This window comes from Hydra vulgaris, chromosome 03 (assembly GCF_038396675.1).
Source record: "Hydra vulgaris chromosome 03, alternate assembly HydraT2T_AEP".
Lineage (NCBI taxonomy): Eukaryota > Metazoa > Cnidaria > Hydrozoa > Anthoathecata > Hydridae > Hydra > Hydra vulgaris.
The window spans coordinates 69,394,073-69,417,493 of NC_088922.1; the positions used below are offsets into that span (position 1 = coordinate 69,394,073).

Sequence of the window (23,421 nt, forward strand, 5' to 3'; positions counted from 1 at the left end):
ATGGTAAATAACAAAGGGAAAAATGAATGAAGAGATGCTAAGCGAGAACACATAAATAGGTGAATTCATGTGTAAGTATATGCGCAAGCCAAGCATGTTATTGGAGTCTTTGCAAATCAAAGAATGAGATCAACACTGAGATCCCAAGCTAAGATTAAGATTCAACTGATGAAAGATTTTACTGATGACTTCTAAGACCACAAATATTTGTAAAAGATATATTGAAACAGTGAGGTGGTGGTGATAGTGAAACAGTGAGGTGGTGGTAATTGTTTTTTATGTTTTTTTTTGGTACTTGGGTCATGATTTAGGTTAAAGACTTCATTCATAGATAGAACATGATTGGTTTATTCATAGATAGAGCATGATATCCTATGCAAGTAGCTATGCAGTTGCGTCAGTGATGCTAATTAACCCAATCTGTGCATTGCTAAGCTATTTATATGGCTTAGAAATGCACAATAAATAATAATAATATTAATAACTACTAACCAAAAGCACTAAAAGGGACACCATCCATGTGCAAAACAACACTGTTAATACACTGATATCTTACAGCTATTGACGAAATTAGTTTATCTGAGAGCTAAACAGAGTTTGGGAAACCTAACTACCAGCTGGCCTCAGAATGAATTAAATTAAGTTTTAGGCTCACTAGGAGAGGTACAGCTAGAGGTGCAAACAGAAATGAGTGGAGTCAAGAAGATCCAGCATTCATCATCCTGGGTAGGAACTTATGACAAAATCAAGACAAGAGCTAATAACGCAATCATACATACAATCAAACTTACAGGTAAATGAACACCTAGCTAGATGTTCAAACAGAACACTAACATACAAATAACAACTTACCAGTGAGTGAACACAGCACCAGAGGTTTATACAGTATACAAACATACATATAGTAACTTACAGGTGAATCAACATCACACCAGACTAATAGATAAAACATTATTGAAGTAAGTTTAGAAACCATGGAAACCATGGAAAAATGTCTATGAAATGTTATAAAAAACTTACAAAAAAAAAATTCATTGTGAGAATCAAAATGTGTGGACTAAAAAAAAAAAATTCTTTTTTTGTTTTGCTTTTATGACAAACATTTTTCTCCATGTGCTTTTTTCTCAAAGTGCTTCTATAATAGTTACAAATTATTTTAGCAAAACCAAGGTACAATAAATCACTGCTATAGATGTGTTAGTTCAAAAAAGTATCTTTTTAGGTAAAAGATTACTACACCTGTCAAACAACATTTGTGGAGTAGTCCAAAATCACCTGTACACTTTTGTCCAAGATCATCTGTATTTTTTTTTTTTTACACTAATAAGATCTGTTTAATATCATCTGAAAATTCAACGACCCTAACAACATCTTTAGAAAGATGTAACTATATCTGGTAACTTTTCTCCAAGTCCAATAACATCTGGAAGTATTTTCTCCAGATGTAGTTACATCTGAAAAAATTTCTATGTGTAATTACATCTAGTTAAGATAATACATTATTAGTTAATATTTTTTTTCCAGATGCAATTACATCAGAAAAAAATCCTATACATAACTACATCTGGTTAAAATTATGCATTATTAGTTAATTTATCTTAAAAATAACTTCATCTTAGAATCTACAGAAGTAGTTGCACAGATGTTATTACACTTTGATAATTTAAAAGATGTAACTACATCTGTAGAACCCACAGATGTAGTTGCACAGATGTTATTACACTTTGATAATTTAAAAGATGTGACTACATCTGTAATATTCATTTAATTTTTGTACAGATTCATTTAATTTTTGTACAGACACCAATGAAATTTCAGATGTTGTTGGCAGATGTTATTATACCTCATTATATTTACAGAAGTTGTTGGACAGATGTTATAAGACATGGAAAAAACTGATGTTGTTACCATGACCCTCTTTCAATACAATAAGTAAAATTTTGAAAAAAAAATGAATACAAAATTTTAAAGTATAAATATAAAAAAAGTATAAAAATTATTTATTTGGAACTGAAAAAAAAATTAACTATTGAAAGGGTACTCTCTATTTTAGCTTAGAAAAAAAAAACCCAACTCCTACATACAAAACTTAAAATCTTTTTACCTGCTTTTTGTCAATTGACAATTGTAGCTGTCCTGTCTAAATGGATTTTTGAATTTATGCACATTTTTCTTAGAATTGAAAACACTGTGGTGATGAACATTATTCTCTACAAGATCTTTTTCATACAACATCGACCATTTATCTTTTTCTATTGGACTTTCTCCTAAGTGACAAACACAAAAGTTAAAAATGTAGCAAATATTTATTACAGCGCCAAAATATTGAGTTATTCTCCCGAAGTATTTGCATATTACTGGTCAAATAAAGAAAAATGATAAAAATTTTAATTTTGTTTCTGTTTAATGCATCTTAACTTCATGTCACATAGATGTGTCACATTGTGACAAAACTGGATATTGAGTTAAAAAACTGCAAAAAATATCCTATATTCATTTTAAATTTTAATAAAAATGTTACATAAAAAGCATATTGTAGTATATGTTTTTAGTATTTATAGTTTTTTTTGTGGATAAGTTTTGAAACCAACTTATTTGTGTAATAGTGGTGTAGTGGTAGCTTGCTTTGTAAACAAGAAGTACAATCTTCAACATGTTCCTGTCAGTATCATACTTAATTTGTTTCTCAGTGCAATGACCTTGTTTATCAAGGTTTGTGTTTTGGAGTTATAGTCAAGAAAGGTTTGTAATAAAAATAAAAAAAAAATTAATAAAAGCCTCATTAACTGTATATACCCTCAATGTCTTGAAAACTTTAATTTAAAATGGTAAGATTATCAGAAAGTAATGCAACTCAATTGAATCAAATACCTAGAAAAAGCAAAGTCTGTTTAAGGATGCTTGCATAATGCTACCATAATTCTTTTTTAATATTGTGTAAAAAAGAAAAACAACAGAGTTATGAAGATCAAAGATATGATTTAAAAAAATGATTTAAAAGAACAGAAAAGTAATAGACAAACTTTCTGTTGTATCTGAATTAATTTTTAAACAATATTGAAATTATATATATATATATATATATATATATATATACATACATACATACATACATACATACATATATATATATATATATATATATATATATATATATATATATATATATATATATATATATACATACATACATACATACATACATATATATATATATATATACATACATATATATATATATATATATATATATATATATATACATACATATATATATATATATATATATATATATATATATATATATATATATATATATATATATATATATATATATATACATACATATATATATATATATATATATATTAGTGATGCGCCATCGGCTAATGCCGATTGTGGCTAATAATAGGTTTAATGTATTTATTTAAGGGTATTATAATAATATGAAGGATTTAAATTACATATTTAACATGTTCCTATTCATCAGAAGTGATTTAACCTACTAGCCTATGCTATTGGTAACCAGCAACAAATTAATCAGCTAAACCATTGGCCGATTAATCGGCCGATGACATCGGTTGATTAATCGGCATTAAGCCAAACTAAACAGGTTCATAGGCACACCTTATATATGCAAGTTGCATACCTAATATTAAGATATTACCTTTATATACATACATATATATATATATATGTATACATATATATATATATATATATATATATATGTATACATATATATATATATATATATATATATATGTATATATATATATATATAAATATACATATATATATATACATATTTATATATACATGTATATATATATATATATATATATATATATATATATATATATATATATATATATATATATATATATATATATATATATATATATATATATATATATATATATATATATAAATATATATATATACACTAGTGGCCATTGAATTAAAGCCACTTGATGATTTTGCTGTAAAATGAAATATGTATAAAAAAGTAAAACAACGTCATGCCATTCGGTTTGTTTATATATGACGTCATTTTTATTTATGTTATGCATATTATACACGTGTTTGGCTTAGTATTTAATTAAATTTCATGATTTCTTGCTGAAAAACTATAATGTTGTTATTGCTTATTTTAGTGTGATAATGGGGAAAAAGCCAGATATTAATGATTTTGTCAAGGGGCAAATTGTAACATTGAATGCTGAGCGTTATTCTCAGCATGATATTGCAAAGAACTGAAGATTTCTAGAGGTGCCGTTGAGAATGTTTTAAGATCTGGAGGTGTTTCACGACATTCCAACTGCAAGGGAGTACGAAAAACAAATCATTGTGATGATCGTTATTTGAAGAGCATTGTTGTGTCTAGTCCGCATACTTCTTCTGCACGCGTTGCAAGCCTAGCTAGTGACATGGGTAATCAAGTGAGTGCTAGGACTGTTAGGAGACGTCTGTCAAATGACTTTGGTCTTGTAGCTCGCAGACCAGCGAAGAAACCTCTAATCACAAAACAACAACTCCTCCAGCGATTGAAGTTTTGCCGTGCGATGAAAGACAAGTCAAGGGAGTGGTGGGAGAGAGTCATATTCATAGATGAAAGTACCTTTCAGCAGCTACGAGGCCCTGGTTACAATTATGTCAGACGTCCTGCCTCTCAGCGATTCAATCCCAAATACACCATCAAAACTGTCAAACATCCACCAAGCGTCATGATCTGGGGTGGCATCACAGCAAGTGGTCGGTGTGGACTGCACATCTTCAATAAAGGGGAAAAGGTCAATGCCAAAAAGTACTTGGAGGTTCTTGAAAGTAAGCTTCAAATCCACATGAACATCTCAGGAGCAACAATTATGCAACAAGACTCAGCCCCTTGTCACACCGCAAAGATTGTCCAAAAGTGGTTTTCAGACAACAACATTGAACTTCTTTCCAATTGGCCATCAAATTCACCTGATCTAAATGTGATTGAAAATTGTTGGCAAATTATGAAAAGGAAAGTTGCTGCACATCGTCCTACATCAGAAAAAGACCTGAAAGAGGTTTTGAAGCATGTGTTGACGACAGAAATAACACCGGAATACTGTAGAACACTTGTTCATAGCATGCCTGATCGCATTAATGCTGTGCTTAAAAATAAAGGATATCCTGTGAATTACTGACTTTTATTCATCGTTTGAGCTAGAACTTTATTCAGTTTATTGTAAGGTTAAAATTGCATTTGATAATATGCCTGCTAGACCTTGTTGCTAGAGTAAACTGTGTATTTTCCAAAAATTTGCTGCTGGCTTTATTTCAATGGCCACTAGTGTATATATATTAGGTTGTTTGGAAAACAAAAAGTTTAAAAATGTTGGCTCCCTGGCTGTTTTCTGGTGATGGGTAGCGTAAAAACCCGAAATTTTAAATTTCAGCCCAAATGTTAACCCTAACCCTTGTCTCAAGTCCCTCAAAAATATTTATTTTTTGGTTTTTTCAAAGATTTTAAATTATTTTTAGTCTATAACTTTTTGTAAGTAAACAAACAAGTAAACTCAGTTTTAACTTTTATTTTACATAAATGCTCAAGAAAAAAAAATTATAGCCATGATAACAAGTTTAATGTGGGGATTAAAATATCATAAATATTACTAATTTTTCAGGTTTATTCAGGGCTTGTGATGAAGAAAATCGTCAAGCGTGTTATATCGCGCTCGTAAAATTAGAATATGTTTTCCTCGAGCGTGATTATGTGCGCTCGAAATAACGTCGGCGAGCGGGATCATGAAAATTGCTGAAGGCAATGCTCATAAAAAGCTTTTTATTTTTTTATATCTTTTTTTATTTGTTACATAATTCTTTCGTCAAAAAATGTTTGAATTAGTATCACACTCATGAAACTACTTCAACGAAGAAGATTTTTATACTTCCAAACTTCTTGTATATTTTCAGATCGCGATTTTATTTTTAACTATTTATGCTATAAGAAAATAATATCAAAAAAAAACGCAACTTCTTATTGATTTAGTATTGAAGTATAATTTAGTGACTAAGTTTTGATTCATTGTTTTGATATATGTATTTGAAAATGTTACGCTGTAAACTTAATTAACGGTTAATGGTTTTTATATTTCTTGATATTTTTTATTCAAATTAATTATTTAATTTCTTTCTAAAATTTCTTTTTTAAATTACGTTTTTTTTATCTTAAAAAAATAACACAAGAATAATTTGAAATAATAATAAATAAGAATAATAACTTTCCATTTAATAAATGTTGACATCATTACTTTGTTTCCTTTTCGAATGCGATTGGGAACATTCTAAACAATAGAATCGTTTTAAATTTGAGTTAAAATAAATAATAGTTAATAAAAAAACCTATACTATAAACAAAAACTAATTTTAAAAATTACTCTATTATTAATATATATTTTTATTATAAACAATGTGTGGAATATTACAAACAATAAATCAAATAAATCTTACTCGATATTTTCACAAGATTAAAAATACTCTGCAGTTTCAATTTTCTTATAGTGGTTTTCTAATTTTCTATTCTTATTTATTTGTGCATATTTGTATTCACATTGTGTTTCCTCGTGCACATTCCACAATTGAAATTAGTGACTATTAACGACTTCAAACTGCTCATTCATTACGTTTGTGCAAAAGAGAACGACGTAGTGCTTTTTATATTTTATATTAGTGCTTTGATAATAGAATATCTTTAATAAAAAATCTTTTTTAAATATTTTATGAAAATAAAAAAATAATCCTGAACTATTGGACGAGCGTTATTTTATACGCTCGTTATAAGCTGAACGAGCGTTGTTTATTGCGCCTAGAACGTTTGAAAACACCGTTTACGGGCGCGTTTTACGAGCGGAGCGCAATTGCGCTCGCTTCATCACAAGCCCTGTTTATTCGTATTTTTCACATATAGTATTATTGGTATTTCTCATATATAGTATTATTGGTATTTCTTATATTGAGTAACTAACAAAATTAATCTCATTAAAAAACAACAACACATTTTCTAACTTATTATACATTTGAATATGAAGGAATACACAAAGCTATTACAAATTGATTTAAATAAGGAAAAGTAATTACATCAGTAAAAGTTTGTTTAACCATTATTAAAAGTTACCTTTCTGAAATCAGTAAAACACCTTTAGTGGTTTTCAACTACTTTTAACACACTTTGCTTGGTTTTTTCATCTTTTGTGAGGGACAATGAAAAGTCTTGCATAAATTTTACAGCTCTCAGCAACATCATTAACAATTCTAATATTTTTTAAAAAGTTCATTGCTTTAAGTCTTTGTTACCCTCCCATTTGCACAGGAGTTTTCAGCCACTCAGTGTTCACACCAAGGGTTTCAAACAGAAGCCAAGAGTTTTGTCCAATCAATGATGAACTTTTTTTATTTGTATATACAATGGTAGAATTAGAGTCTCTTAACAATATTATTTTCATTATCAGACAACGTTTTTGGAAACAATGACAAAAACTGCAATCTCCTCGATTAAATACCAAAAATGATTTTTAAATATTCTTGATATGCTTTTTGATTATTCCTTGTTGATGACTTTGAAGTCCTGTAACTCTTTGAAAAGCTTCAAGTCATTAAAAGGAGTATCAACTCCAAGCGGGCATGTTAACCAGTGCTTGACATACACAAGAGCATTAAAAAGACATCTCTCAGCTCTGCAGTAGTTACCTCATTATAGCCCAAAGAATCTCTAAAGAGGTAGATTTTAGTAGTTTATATCACTGGCAACATCCATCTTGCATGATATAAGACCCCAGGCTTGCGCCAATATATGCCTCTATCTGGAATTTCTCCAAGTAAAATAAAAATAAGTTATGTGCATTCCTCATCTCTTAGTTCGAAATTCTTATTCTTGAGCTGCTCTTTGAAAATAGAAATTGCAGAATTTTGCTTTAACTTTATATTTCTGACTTTAACATCTAAGCATTTGAAGTCATCTTTGTCTAAGATAGAGTCCCATTTTTCCTGGAATTCCAAATAGCGCTTGCCAGGCTGCGCTCTGTAGTCTTTCCAGTATGTGATGTCTGCATGCAAAATAAAACAACTTTTTTTCTAAAGAATTTCAATTTTTATGCATACACCATTCTGCCATCCTATATTATCTGCTAAATCCCATTGCTCTACAAAAGAAAATGAAACTGTAGCTTGACTAGAACCAGTGCTATCCACAATTTCTGGAACACCTAACAATTTATCTTGTTCGTAGCCTGGAGTTCCTGAAATTAATATTGCTAATCTGACCATTTCATGTGAAGTTCCTCCATCACTTACCCATCTCAGTGCAAAACGCAAAATTCAGGAGCCACAAACTATGATTTTATTTCATCTTCCATCATGGCCCTATTTTCTTGATGATATTGATGACACAAAGTTTTTGAAATATGTCTAAATCAACTCTGCTACTTTTTAGTATTGCAGCTGTGATCCCTGTTGCTTGATTAAGGGATAGATTCAACCAGTCAGCCATTTGACAAACCTCTTTAGCTTTTAAAGGATTAGTAAGTGATCAAACAGTTCTTTCTTAGGCTTTTTTAGGGGAAGAAATTCCGCATCTGTATAATTTAGATCATCATCTTCACTGGAAACTTCTAAAAACACTTGTGTTAATTGCTCTATAACTTTTTATTTGGTGTACTTTTCACTTGATTGTTTCCTTTTTTTAATACTTTGCAATTTTCTTGTACAATCTTTGTCAATTGTCTAAAATGACTTTTTTTACTATCCTTTAAAGCATCTAAAAACTTTAAGTCTTCTTCTTTTTGTTTAGTGTTCCTTAATTTATCACACTTACAAATATCAGCTGCTTCTTGATGTGCAAAAAACTTCCTTGAAATAATTATGTACATGTACATAATTAATCCAAGGAAGTTTTGAATTTATTTTTGATAATTATGTACATGTACATAATTATCCCAAGGGAGTTTTGTATGTATTTTATATTTCACAAACTATTATTGCAAAGATAATTGATGACATATATACACTAACAATTTGTAAACACTATTAAATCATAATAGCTTATTCAAATAAGCAATTAACATATATGAGCATCAAAACAAAAGACAGGTCATTACTAAAATTTTGATGTATTTTAATGCATTTAAAAATACCAATAAAAATGAAAAAAACCAGTAATTCCCATATTAAACTTGTTATATTTTTTCTGAACATATGCGCAAAATAAAAGTTTAAACTGAGTTTACTTGTTTATTTACAAAAAGTTATAGAATAAAAATAATTTAAAACCTTTGAAAAAACCAAAAAATTAATATTTTTGAGGGACTTGGGACAAGGGTTAGGGTTAACATTATGGGCTGAAATTTAAAATTTTGGGTTTTTACGCTACCAGAAAACAGCCAGGGAGCCAACATTTTTGAACTTTAATTTTTTCGGAACACCTTAGTATATATATACCTTTATATATTATTCTTTGATTCATTGAGTGTAAGGCTGTATCTCAAGCATAATTTAAGCCTTTGAAAAATGATTTTTATTTACCTAGTGTATGATCATTAACAAAATTTACCTCAAGACTAAGTAAACTTAATACTATATTTTTAATTTCCAAAATTGTTCACAGTTTAGAAGACAGACAGTGTTCATGTATTATAATGGTTGATGAGGCATATGTAAAAAGCAACTGTTACATTTTATGAAGGAAAGTATCTACATTTGTTGTCAGTATGTATCCAACTTGTCTAAATAAACTTTACATACCTCCAAAACCTGTAAAAGGAAAAAATTTGCAACAAGTAATGTGTATCTTTTTTTAATGCATTTTTGTGAAGAAATCCTGGGAGCTTTGAAAGCGAACCCAGCATTTTAGTTTATGTTCTACATGCTTAAGGGCATGTGGTATGCCCTTAAGCATGTAGAATAATGTAATAAAAGGATTGAGGAATTTTTACAACCAGATATCCTCCCTAGTTTTGTAGATAAAAACTAAGTATTTTTGTTGCATGCTCAAGGGCATGCAACAATTAAAAGTGTTTACAAAATTGATCCTAGAAATAGTTTGAAAAGATTTATAAAAAATTACTTATTTATATAAATGTAATTACGTATAATATTCTTTGATAATTTAAATAAAATGGGTTTAATTTAAACATTATAATTAGTTAGTTACTTTATTTAATAAAGTAGTATATAAATATATATATATATATATATATATATATATAAATATATATATATAAATATAAATATATATATATATATATATTTATATGTATATATATATATATATATATATATATATATATATATATATATATATATATATATATATATATATATATATATATATATATATATATATATATATATATATATATGTTCTACTACTAACAAAATAGTAATAACTTTATTTGATAAAAAAAAAAAAAAATTACCATGACTTCTTAATCTCTTTAAAGATTTACTAGCTTCTATCTTCATAGTGCATTCTTTTGATAAACTTGAATCAACATTTTCTGCAATACATTTATTTTTATTTAAACTTTTGGTTGTTGATTTGTTTGGAAGACCAAATAAAGAATCTTTGGGCCTATTCTCTTGTGTTCTTAATTTAGATGAACTGTTGATGTTTTTTATATTAATAGTTGATTCACCTTTAGATGCTGCAAGCCATTGTTGTGAGTCAAAATTCTGATAAGAGCGAGTAACTTTTTTTGCAGGACTACCCGACTAAAGTTCAATATAAAAATTTTTAATGAAGAATCTTTTAATAACTAATCATAAATTAATAAAAAAAAATTGATGAAACGTAATCATACAAATAATAGTTATAAAAAAATCTATGAAGCATTTTCATACAGCAAAATCTGTCAAATTTAAAAGCCTTTTGTGACTGATAGGATCAATATTACCCAAAGCAATGTTTAATGCCAGATCATCTGTAATTTTACTAAAAACTCTTGTTAAGAAAGATTTAATACTATGTGCATGCAACATTAAATATAAAGAACCATACAAAAGCTTAAATAAAATGTAAATATCATTAAATACGATGAAGAATAAGCAGAGCATATTAACATCATTGTGGCTTAAGCATATGTATTGGCAATTGTAAATACATTGTGTGAGTAAAGAAACTATTAATAATTTATTTATAGTTAGTTATATCTCATAGTTAATAAATTTTTATAAATTTATTCTTTAATATTTACATCTATGTATTTAAGCTTCAATTTAATTTACAAGCATTAATTTTAACAAACCAAACAGTTTTAATGGTTATATTTACCTGGTATAATTTTTGTTTATATTTGGTTATCATAATAGTTGGTCAGCAAATTGTTTGCAAATATTGATTTAAAAAAAAAAAAAATACTGATGAATGCTGCAATATCAGATTTTGAGAAAAAAGTTTAGTGGATTTGCTATGGCTCCATTTCCTCCTCAAAAAAGTAACTTTAAAACAACACATTTCTAGTGCAAAATAAATTTAGAAAAATTTCAGTTTTTTTGAATAATCAACAAATACAGGGTGATGAATTAATACGATTACATAAATAATTATTGTTAAGTTGGGAAAAGATATTTGTTTCTAGAATATACCAGATTTTGAAGATTTCAGATTTTAAAAAACTTTTAACAATTTAAAAAATCTTTTAACAATTTAAAGCTGATTTTGGTGTGATTTTCTTTGTGATGGTCTGTGGGCTATTGTACTTTGTCTCTGCTAAAAACCGCACTTCTTCTATAAGCTCATGGATTCAGGCACACACATAAGTTTTTTTTTTTCTTCTTTGATTTTAAGTCATCCCTCACCCTACCCCATGGTTTTCTTTTTTGTTTGCAACTTTTTAATAATTTTCATTTCTTTAATCTTATTTACCTTAACATATATCACTAATCTTATTCACTCTCTTGAGAATAAACTTATAACATTGCAAGAAATCAACATAGAAAGATATTGTCTGCTACTAAGGTCCAAGTATAATTGAAAAAAACATTTAAAAAAACAAACATATAAAACTTTATAAAAACTCATGCAAAAACAATAATCATATTGAATTATCTTTTTTTTTTCTTTTTTCTTTTTCCCTAATTATAACAGCAGTTGCTTTATTATAACAAATGTAGCTTCATTATAACAGGTGCAGGAATTTTGTTGCTATCAGTTAAAAGGTTGTGATAAATGTGATATTTCATCACTTACTAATCATTTTTATCAGGCTGTATTTCATTTATAAATAGTCTGATCTAACTGATTTTTGTAAAATACCACATAGTTTAATAATAAATAAAATAGAAAGCAATTAAACTGATATTTAAAAATTATTAAACCGGTGTTTAACATAATTTAAAATTTTTTTTTCAAAAACTAGTATTGTGCAGTTTATATTTTAATCATTTGGTCAATGATACAATTTGCATCACCATTCGCAGCAATTAAAACTGATATAACACTATTTTAAAACAGAAAATATCATAATATTATTAAAGAATTGAATATTTATTCATTCATGCAGCACATATGTGTAACATATAATTGGTTGGTTGGTTGTTGTTTTAACATACTAATTACTTTCTGCTGTTTATGTTTGATATCCATACAAACTTTTTTATTGACTTGATACATGACCACAAGCTCACTTAAATCCTTTTTTTCTTGACTTCTTTTTGAAAATATTGTTAGTGTTAATATAGCGTTATAAATAATTTTTTTCACAAACATCAAACATTAACAATAAATTCCCTGAAAAAATTTTAAACTGACTTTAAAAGAATGTTTGATAAACCAACCAAAAATTATTTTATGCTTTATTCTTTTTTACTCCACTTTAACGATAAAACAGGTCTTACTGCTTATTTTTCGAATTCAGCGACTCATTCTAACAAATCAGATGATTTCTTAATTAACTGCAACAGGGTTTAAATTAATGCAAAAAAATTTAATCCCCAAAACTTAAACCCCCTCCTCCCCCACCTCTACTTTGCCTGCCGCTTTGCAGCAAGGAGAGAGGGGGGGGGGGGTTGCATTGATACAAAATTAGTTTGTAAATGCTTTTTTTTTTTTAACATAATATCTTTCATATTTAATTTTTTAAGATAATATATTTCATATTCATTCTCATAATATTCTCATTTGGCTGGGTTTAAAACAGTTTAACTTGGTGTTATAATTTACAACTTTAGTTATAATTGAAATTTTAGTTGTAATTGAAATTTTAGTTATAATTGAAATTTTAGTTGTAATTGAAATTTTAGTTGCAATTGAAAACTTAAGTTGCTATTATAATGTAATTTGCAAGAAAAATATTTAATACTAATACAATATTACTTTCAGTAAATGTTTTTAACTAACATGATAGCTAAAAAAGTAAAAAAACAAATACTAAAATATTTAAACCATCATATTTAAATGGTCATAAAAAATTGTTTAATACCTTGTTCATACTGATGATAAAATTTTAAAAATGTATTGAGTTTTTATTGTAAAAAGCTATATAAAACAAAAAAATACTGCAAAGTTTTTTGTCAAGATCAAAGGTTTTTATTAACACTTTTTAAGCAAGTACTCAAACAAGCGCAACTTTATTGCCTAGCGGGTAATTTTTAAAAAGAAAAAAAAAACTCAATGGTTTCTTAAGAAAAAAAAAAAAAATTAGACTAAAAAAACAATATACTGTGCAGTAGTGTTGCAGCGCTCACCTCATAAGCGAGAAGTTCTGAGTTCGATCCCCACTACGTCCCTGGTAGTACGGCGCTCAACTTGTTTCTCCGCGCAGCGGCCTTATTTATCGAGGTTCGTGTTTAGGGGTTATAGAGTTTTATGATTGCAACTATAAATTCAGCCGATATTGAAGAAAGCCACAATATTGATTGGGTGACAAATAAAATTTTTTTTGTAACAAATATATGAAAGGTGTTGATCACCTCGATCAATATTTGTTGTAATACTCTTTACTGCGTTGTACAAATTAATGGACTAAATGGACTGTGATTTAATGCATTTAGAGTTTATAAAATATTAAATCCAAATTCGAAAAAAAAGTATAAAATTTTTTTACATGATATAACAAAAGAATAGATAAGCGAATTTACTATGGAAAATGAAAATCATTCTGTACCAAGTGAAAATCATTCTGTACCATTCTGTACATCAGCTCCATCCAGAAGAATTGATCCTAACGGAAGATTGCCAAAAGATGCAAAAAAACATAAATTGGTTAACATTTTTACAGGTGGCATAAAAGTAATTTGACAGCAAGAGTGTCGTGTTTGTGTTGTGCATAGGAAAAAAAGTTTAACCTGCTACATGTGCCAGTTTTTGTGAAATGCCTCGTCATAAGGGAAACTGTTTTTTTAAATACCATACTTTAGTGAGTGGTTATTCTACTAAAGTTTAAAAAACAATAAGACATATAAATTTATCAATAGAGTTTTATTTTTTGAACAAAATATGCAAATAATTTATTAAATAGTTTTATTTAAAGTATATAAAATAATAATATGCAAAATATGAAATATAATAAATAAAATATTAAACATCATAAATGAAATATAATAAATAAAACATAACAAATATAAAATATATAAATGATACAGTACAAGTATGTTCAATATAATATAATCTATAAAATATAATAAATAAAATATGGTATTTAAGTATACAATAAATAAAATAAACAGATAAGTTTAATAACCGAACATTTTATAAAACTAAACATTAGTTATGCGACTTCTGTTTTATATTACTTCTGTTTGCAACTTAGTTACTTTTGTTTGATTACTCGCTCAAATAACTCATTAAATTTTCGGTGGTGGTTTTTCAAATAAATAAAAAATCGGATACTAATACCCGACCCACTGATAAACAGCAGTCCGTGCAATGGGTACAAATACCCAATCTGCTCAAAAAGTGTTAATATAAAAAAACTTTGCTACATTGTTTTATTGCTATTTTATGCAGTTTTTAAGATTAAAAACATAAACACATTTTAAATAAAACTAAGTAAATAGAATTATTACAATTAATAGTAGTAATATATTATTAAATTGAGGAAAAGATTATCGCAATAAAACTTTAAACTTAATACTTTTGCAAAAAAATTTTGAATTATTTTGTAAATTAATAAGTTTATTATTGTTTTGTAAACTAAAAAAAAATACTAAACTTATTAGATATCATTTTCTTTCAAGACTTATTGATCTAGCAGACTAGTAAAAAATTAATTTTTTCATTCAACGATTTTCAAGTGTTTTCATTCAGTTTTTTTTTAATTAAACTGTTTTGCAATAAAGTGAGAGAAAAAAAAATTTGGGTTTAATAAGTCGAAATTTCATAAGTATAATATGCTTGAATTTCAAGTTTTGTTTGAAAATTAAAATTTTTTATTAAACGGAAATTAAATATTACAGAAAAAGATTACAGAAGAGAACAGACCACATTGTTTATGTTTTGTAATTAAACACGTCTGTTAACTGAAAATGGGTGTTGAGAAAACTTTTACTGTGAGTACATTTTTAATTAACTGCTTTTTACTTTTACTTGAGTAAACTTTTTAAATACCCCGTTATCGGGGCAGGTTGGCCCACCCGCATACTTATATATTTAAAAAATTACATTTTATATTTTTATTTTTTAAAATACTTATTTACTTTTAATCATTAATAATTTACATAACTCATGCCATATTAAATTTATACATCATATACAAATTTAAGTGTTAAGCATGAAAAGTTAAGTGTATTATGTATAAAGTATTAAATTTATATATGTAAGTATAACTAGTATGTAAAAGTTTAAATATCAATTAAATTTACATATATAAGTTATATTATATGTTAAATAATATATATATAATAAAAATATATAAATATATACAATATTTAAGTTTAGACATGTAAATCTAAGATAAAATTACATTTTATAATGAGATAATTTATTTAAATTTAAATCTAATGTATTCCAGTGATATTTTCTTATAATCGACGTATAAAACCCAAAAAAACGTATAAAAACAAATGTTTATTTGATTATGAGGCTAATTTCGGATCTAATATGTTTTACCAGTTTTAATACTTTTATAACAAAAACAGTTTTTCCGTCACAAATTTACCCCAATTATTTTTAAAATCTACGTGGCAAGTCGGCCACATGGCCAATGTGCCCCAGTTGCATCGGGCCAATCTGCCCCATTGTCATGTTTAGAGTATGAACAACTTTCGCCTTAAACTGTCAACTAATTTTGTGGAACATTATATACTAAAATAATCCTTACACTATAACCTTTAAATATGGCATTTAAATAATGCTGTACTGTCAAACGTCAGTGAGTATAAACACATTAAACAAGTTTTTCAAAATTTACTATGATGTATGAAAAATTATTAAAACGGCATTACACACTCAAATATGGTCCAATAAATATGATTTTTTTTTGAAAAAAGGATTGAATTACTAACAACCTTCACTTAGATTCCCAGCTAGTTAAAGCGTCTAGCCTTTGAATAAACTCGAATGGGCCAACCTACCCCGTGGGCCAACGAGCCCCGGTCTCCCCTATATGTGACAAACTTTGCAAAAAAACAATTCAATAAACTTTTCTTTAATAAAACAGGTCAAAGTTCTCAAATTTTGGGTTTCCAAAAATTTGAGAACTTTGAGCCTCAAATATTCCTTTAATGATTTTTAATTGAAAAACTTTATAGATATGTTTATGCATTCTAAAACAGGAAATTGTATTTTCTAACTTTTAAGTGTATACAGTTTGCACTGTATTAAAGTAAATATTGATTGCAGTTTTTTAGAAGCTTATTGCAAAATTTAAACTTTATAAACATTTTTCTTGTATTTCACATGTTTTTTGAAAATATCATAGAATTATTTGAGCCTGGCATGGTGGCCCTATATATTTCTTATTTGTTTCCTAATTTTTGCTATATATTGGCCTAAAAAAAAAAAGTTATATGCTAGAAAAGCTTCTTTTATTGATTCATTTTTGTTGAAGTTCAAACATGTATATATTTATTTTTTAAATTCTTTAAAAAAACTTCTTGTTCCTTAAATAAAAATTAAAAAAAAAACATTACTGGTTGCTTTCAGACAAAAAAAATGAATCATTCCAGCAAACCAACTCTCACTCTATACATATATATATATATATATATATATATATATATATATATATATATATATATATATATATATATATATATATATATATATATATATATATATATATATAATATACGGTAGTGGTGTAGTGGTAGAGCGCTCGCTTCATAAGCGAGAGGTTCCGATTTCAATCCCCACCATGTCCCTGGTAGTACCGCGCTCAACTTGTTTCTCCGCGCAGCGGCCTTGTTCGTCAAGGTTCGTGTTTCGGAGTTATAGAGGTGAGAGAGGGTTATAACCACAATTAAGTAGCCTCCTCATCTGTAGTGGCCTTCTGGGCCTTGGGAAGGTGAAATAACAAAAAAAATTTAAGTGGCCTAAGAAGTCCTTACGGTCTTATTACAGAGTACCGCAGATAAGCATTTAATTGGAAGTTCTAGCCTCCTTCCTAACCGATGTCGCAAAACTTGCCAAAAGATGGGTTTGAACAACCGATCCTTTGTTTCTGAGGCAAGTGCACTACCACTGCGCTACGGCTGCTATATATATATATATATATATATATATATATATATATATATATATATATATATATATATATATATATATATATATATAAATTGTATTATTATTGCATTATATATTTGCTTTAATTTAGAGACTGGGTTAGAAATCTTTTAATTTATTTATTTACTTAATAAAGTTTTTGCAAAAAACTTTTAAGAACAAAAAAGATACGGTCCACAATAATGAGTGTCTTCAAGATTTAATTCTTCATCAGGTTCATTAAGAGGGACAATGCATTTACGAATAGGATCAAATACCAATTGATATTTAAACACTAGCTCAGCTTTACGAAAATTATCTTCATATTCATCTGGTACAGAGTACTGTGGATTACATTTGAAAGAACGTATACACTAAATAGAGAAATAAAAAAAAAATGATACAAAGTACTGTGGATTACATTAAATAAAAAAATTTAAAATGGTACAGAGTATGAACAACATGAAAAAAATAAAGAGAATAAAAAAATTACAAAAAACCATGGAATCATATCAAGAAAATTCCAAACAAAGGTAAATAACACTTCTGTTAAATGACTAATTTATAATTAAATGTCATATGACAGTAATAACAAGTACTGCCACTAAAATGCTTTTAGCGTAGCTCTTGATGCATTCAATTGGGCATGCTTATTAATAAGTTAACTGATCAGAGCTTTGAGTCATCTAAATTAGCCAACAACTAGTGCATCTAATATCAGTAGTATTGATACCAGTATTTCTGCCTTTTTTCAAGTACTGAAACACAGGTAATGGATTGGCCTTAAACCAGTATTTTGGTAATAAACGTATAACAAATATTTGAAACTTTTTCATAATTTTGGTTAAAAAAATGTAATGGCAATAATGCATGGCTTGTTTTAATGATATTAACAATATACTGACGCACCATCTATACTGTTGGTCACTACATCTATACTGATATAGTACAGGTAGCAGTCAGCTTTTATCTATTATTACTTGTATTGTTTTTAAACTATGAATTATACTACATTTATAAATTACATTTTTTTTTTTTTTGACATGCATATATCAACACTATAGCTTGGTGGAGTAGTGCATTGTATCGTAAACGGAAGATTCAGAGTTCAAACCATAAGGGTAGCATATTTTCTATTTTTCTTTTTATATTATTATAATTTTTCTTACAGTTTAATCTATTTATTTTAATGTTGTATATTGTACAATACTTTTAGTCACACAAGCACTCATTTTGTATCTGCAGACTTATATAGACATTTTAATTCATAAGCCATTATTTTATCATTTGTTAAAGTTGATTAGAGTGTGAGTGAGTAAAGTTTAAAGATAAGAGTGTGTCGCCTCCCCCTGAGCAGCATAGGTTTATTCCTCCTATTATATAGTTTTTACATTTATTGCTGATTCTCACCCAATAATATCATATACAATCTATTTCTATTATCACATCTTTTATGACTACATAACGGTCTATGTAACTGGACGACTTCATTGATCACCTTTTGCGATCATTGTGTTGCATAAACAATTATAGCTATATATACGTTTAATTAAAAAAACTTTATATGTTTTGAATTAGGAACTAACAATCAATATTTTTTGATTAACCGATAGATTTTTATTACGCCCCAGTCAAAAAATCATTATAGCTTGATTTGCTGTCCTGGAAAATAGGAAGGTGGCATTTGAAACTCTATGATATCAGGATTGACATGATGCACATTTTGCAATTCAACTATTATATCCAAGCATATAAAACTAATTTTTAATTTTGTAGCTATAACAAAAACAAATACTTTATAAATTTTTCTACATTATATAACAATTCTAACTTCTTGAAATTCTGTTGGAAAAATATTATGATTACACTGCAAATGTTAAAGTCAACAACACACTTCAAAAGTCGATTTATTCCTTGGATATAATAATTGGATTTCAAAGTTTGCATAATCCTGATAAAGGTTTTTAAATGCCAATTTCCTTTTCTTCAGGTCAACTAAATCAAGTTACCCAGAAATAAAATAAAATCACCAAATTCTTGGTGATTTTATTTTATGTGTGATAAAGAAAATCAACTTGCAAAAAGTATGAAAATGCAACTAAGAGTTCAAATCGCATGATGAGGGTACCAGTGGAATCAATATGGATCTAAAAATCATTTTTGTTTGTTGTAACAAATAATTTTTTTTATTTTTAACACTAAAATAATTTAAAACTTATTTTTAAGATATATTTCTCAAAAGAATTGTTTTTATTATTTTATTTAAAACAGACTAGTTTTTATTCTTATATTTTATCAGTATTTTCAAGTTCTTTAATTGCTCATCAAATCATTTCAGTAATTGTTGATTTCAGTAATTGTTGTTCAATTACTTCTTACTAAGTTAAAAAAAAAAAAAAAATTAAAAAAAAATTATTTAAAGAAACATTTTCCTCGTAAAAAACAGTAACAATTTAAATAGTGGTGTAGAGCGCTCACTTCATAAGCAAAAAGTTCCAAGTTTGATTCCCACATTTCCCTGGTGGTTCCGCACTCAACTTGTTTCTCTGTGCAGCGGTCTTGTTTATCTTCGTGTTTTGGAGTTATAGAGTTGAGAGGGTTATAACCAGAATTAAGTAGCCACTTCATGTGGCCTTCTCAGGCTTGGGAAGGTTAATTACCATTAAAAAAAGTCAAAGAAAGTCTATTTTTTGTTTTTTATGTTTTTTTAAATAGAAAATATCTTGAAGATTTTCCATTAAAATTAAAAACAAATGTTTAATAAGTTAAAATTACCTAATTTTTAGATAAGTAGTAAATAAAATTAATAAAGTTAATAAAGGTAAAAAAAAAATTATTAAAGTGCCATCACCATTTTGACCATCAAAATATGTCAAAGTATATATTATATAGCTTTAGTGCTCTGAAAGTACTAAAACTAATATTTTATTGAAATTTTGTATATAGAGACAAGATTGGAACTTAAATTTTTATATAGACAAGATTGGAATATAAATTTTGTATATAGACACAAGATTGGAACTTAAATTTTTATATTATAAAGATTTAATAAAGTTAATTAAAATTGATCTTTAGTTTAAAACTAAAAAATAAAGTTCAGAATATTTGATCTTTTTCTTAACATAAAATACAAATAATACTTTTGTATTTTGAAAACAACAATTACATGTATTTGTATTTGAATTTGGGAATTCAAATACAAATAGGAATGAATGTATATGTATTTGTACTTTAATTAAATTTAATCAACATTGATAATGTTCTTAATGACTGAACCTCAATTAAGAGAATTATATGGAGTCACGCTTTCGGTTGGGAAAATACATTTACAAACAATTATAATAAAACTATTAACAGAAATGTTCAAACAACCACCAAACCATTTATAATTAAAAACAATCAATGGATTACTCCCAAAATCATCAATGTGTCTGTTACTAAATGGAGGCTGCTGATTCAGTATCTTAAAACCAGTCAAATTATTCCTGAAAAACCTTCATTCATTGCTTGCGAAAACATCAGTAAACTGTTTTAATGAACAAAAGTAGATCATGAAGAAAAAATATTAATACCTCTGGTTTAATAATAATAATAATAAATAATAAATAATAATAATAATAGTAATAATAATAATAGTAATAATAAAAGTAACAATAATAGTAATAATAATAATAATAATAATAAAAGTCCATGGTTTAATGATGCATTAAATCAATTTATTGAGTTAAAGAGAAATTCAAAATAAATAAATTACACAAAAAAACCTTTTCTTACTTAAAACAAAATTTTACTTTAAATTTTATTTTTATGTAAAAAGCTGAATAAAACAATAATAAAGAAATATTGCAAAGTTATAATATATTATACTAACTTTATATAAAATTCTATTTAGTATGTGAGAAAATAAGGATCTTAAAAAAAAGTTAGTTAATATTTCATTTCATTAAGTAGAATATCTACATTGTTGTACAAATATTGAAAAAATAAAAAATAATAATAATGTCATGAAAATAAATCTTCAATGGATTCGAACCTTGTGCTTATGGATTACAACTTCATGCTTTTAACAACATGATATATATGTATGTATATATATATATATATATATATATATATATATATATATATATATATATATATATATATATATATATATAAATATATATATATTTATATATATATATATATATATATATATATATATATATATATATATATATATATATATATATATATATATATATATATATATATATATATATATTTAAACAACTTTAAAATCAAAAACTTTAAAATCAACAAAGATTCATCAGAAATCATTTCTGATGAATCTTTGTTGATTTTAAATATTGTAATTAAAATGCAACAACAACAACAAAAATGCACAAGATACTTAAAAACGAATGGGGCAGAGCTGTAGTACCTGGGGGCAGTACAGCTCTGCCACACTTCTCTATTATTTATCTAGAATAGCCATCTTTCTATAATATTTGTATATAAAAATTAAGTTACCAAATAAAAATTAAAAAATTCAAAGTTTTAATATTTAAACATAAACAAACCTGTTTAATATTAGAATGTCTTTTGAGAGCTTGATGTGCTTTCTTTAGTCCCATACCTTTAATTGATGGAAGATAATCACAGCCAGAAAGCATACACATTTGACGAAAGTTATCCAAAGTAAAAGAAGACAGCTGCACAGAGCGAACTTTTGACAGGTTGTCAATATCAACAAGCATTCCATCACCTTCAGAAGACATCTTATATAATACCTATTTAAAAAAATTAAAATTGTAAGAAATCTTTTTTTATTTATAAATAAATGTAAAGAAATTAAATTTTTAAAACTGTAAAAAATTCTTCAATTTTTAATTTTGATCTGTTCGATAAAAAACTGTGAATCTTTAAAAACAAAAATTAAAAACCTTGTTACACCCATATAATAACAAATCAGAATCTTCAGAAATAGTAAGTTGTGTAATTCCACTTTTCATAAGAAAAGCAAGCTGAGCATCTGCTTCATAAGGAGCCACAATACATTGCACATTTATCTCAAAGCAAGCCTGCAATAAGAATGCTTAAAAATATTGATACACCTTTTCTATTAAAATTATTTTCATTAATCAACATGTTTTAAATAAATAGAACATTTTGCATACATACAATATATATTGTTCAAATAAGAAAGACATGTTTTCAAGTCTTCATTATTAGTAAAATACAGTTTTATTGATAAACAACAAATCATTATTATATATAAGATATCAAAAAAAATAATAAATTATATACGAAAATATTGTTTAAGATCTAGTAGATTTAAAACCTATGGAATTATATACAAAAATATTGTTTAAAACAATTTTTAAAATGAATTAAAAAAAAGTAAAAGATTTTATTAGTTTTATATAGTTGAAATTCTTATGGCACATATAACTATATTTCAAATTCTTATGGCACGTTTAACTATATTTTAAATTCTTATGGCACGTTTAACTATATTTTAAATTCTTATGCCATCTTTAAATGCCCGGCGCTAATTGTTCTATTTATGGATCCAGTATTTCTAGGAGGCATAAGGGAGTTTCAATATTTAAAATTCCTGCATCTAACGATAGTTTTAATACTTCTTGGAGGAAAAATCTAATAGCCATTATTCTTAAAGATCGTATTAAAGATATAAATTTGATGGCTCAAATACTATTTTAAATCATTGAGATGCTTCAATGATTTCAAATAGTATTATTACTTTTAAAACT

The 23,421-nt window shown here is 26.7% G+C and overlaps 1 protein-coding gene across 1 annotated transcript in view; it reads right to left on the reverse strand.

Annotated features, from left to right (window-relative positions):
* The window catches only part of LOC101238090 (exonuclease 1), a 54,393-nt gene that overhangs the window by 25,213 nt on the left and 5,759 nt on the right, over window positions 1–23,421 (reverse strand). Inside the window, exons 3-8 of the mRNA XM_065794101.1 lie at window positions 22,591–22,728; window positions 22,228–22,437; window positions 17,858–18,039; window positions 10,867–10,957; window positions 10,443–10,737; window positions 2,105–2,267 (exon numbers count right to left, since the gene is read on the reverse strand). Coding sequence (XP_065650173.1) covers window positions 2,105–2,267; window positions 10,443–10,737; window positions 10,867–10,957; window positions 17,858–18,039; window positions 22,228–22,437; window positions 22,591–22,728 — 1,079 coding nt within the window. The remainder of the gene's footprint in view (window positions 1–2,104; window positions 2,268–10,442; window positions 10,738–10,866; window positions 10,958–17,857; window positions 18,040–22,227; window positions 22,438–22,590; window positions 22,729–23,421) is intronic.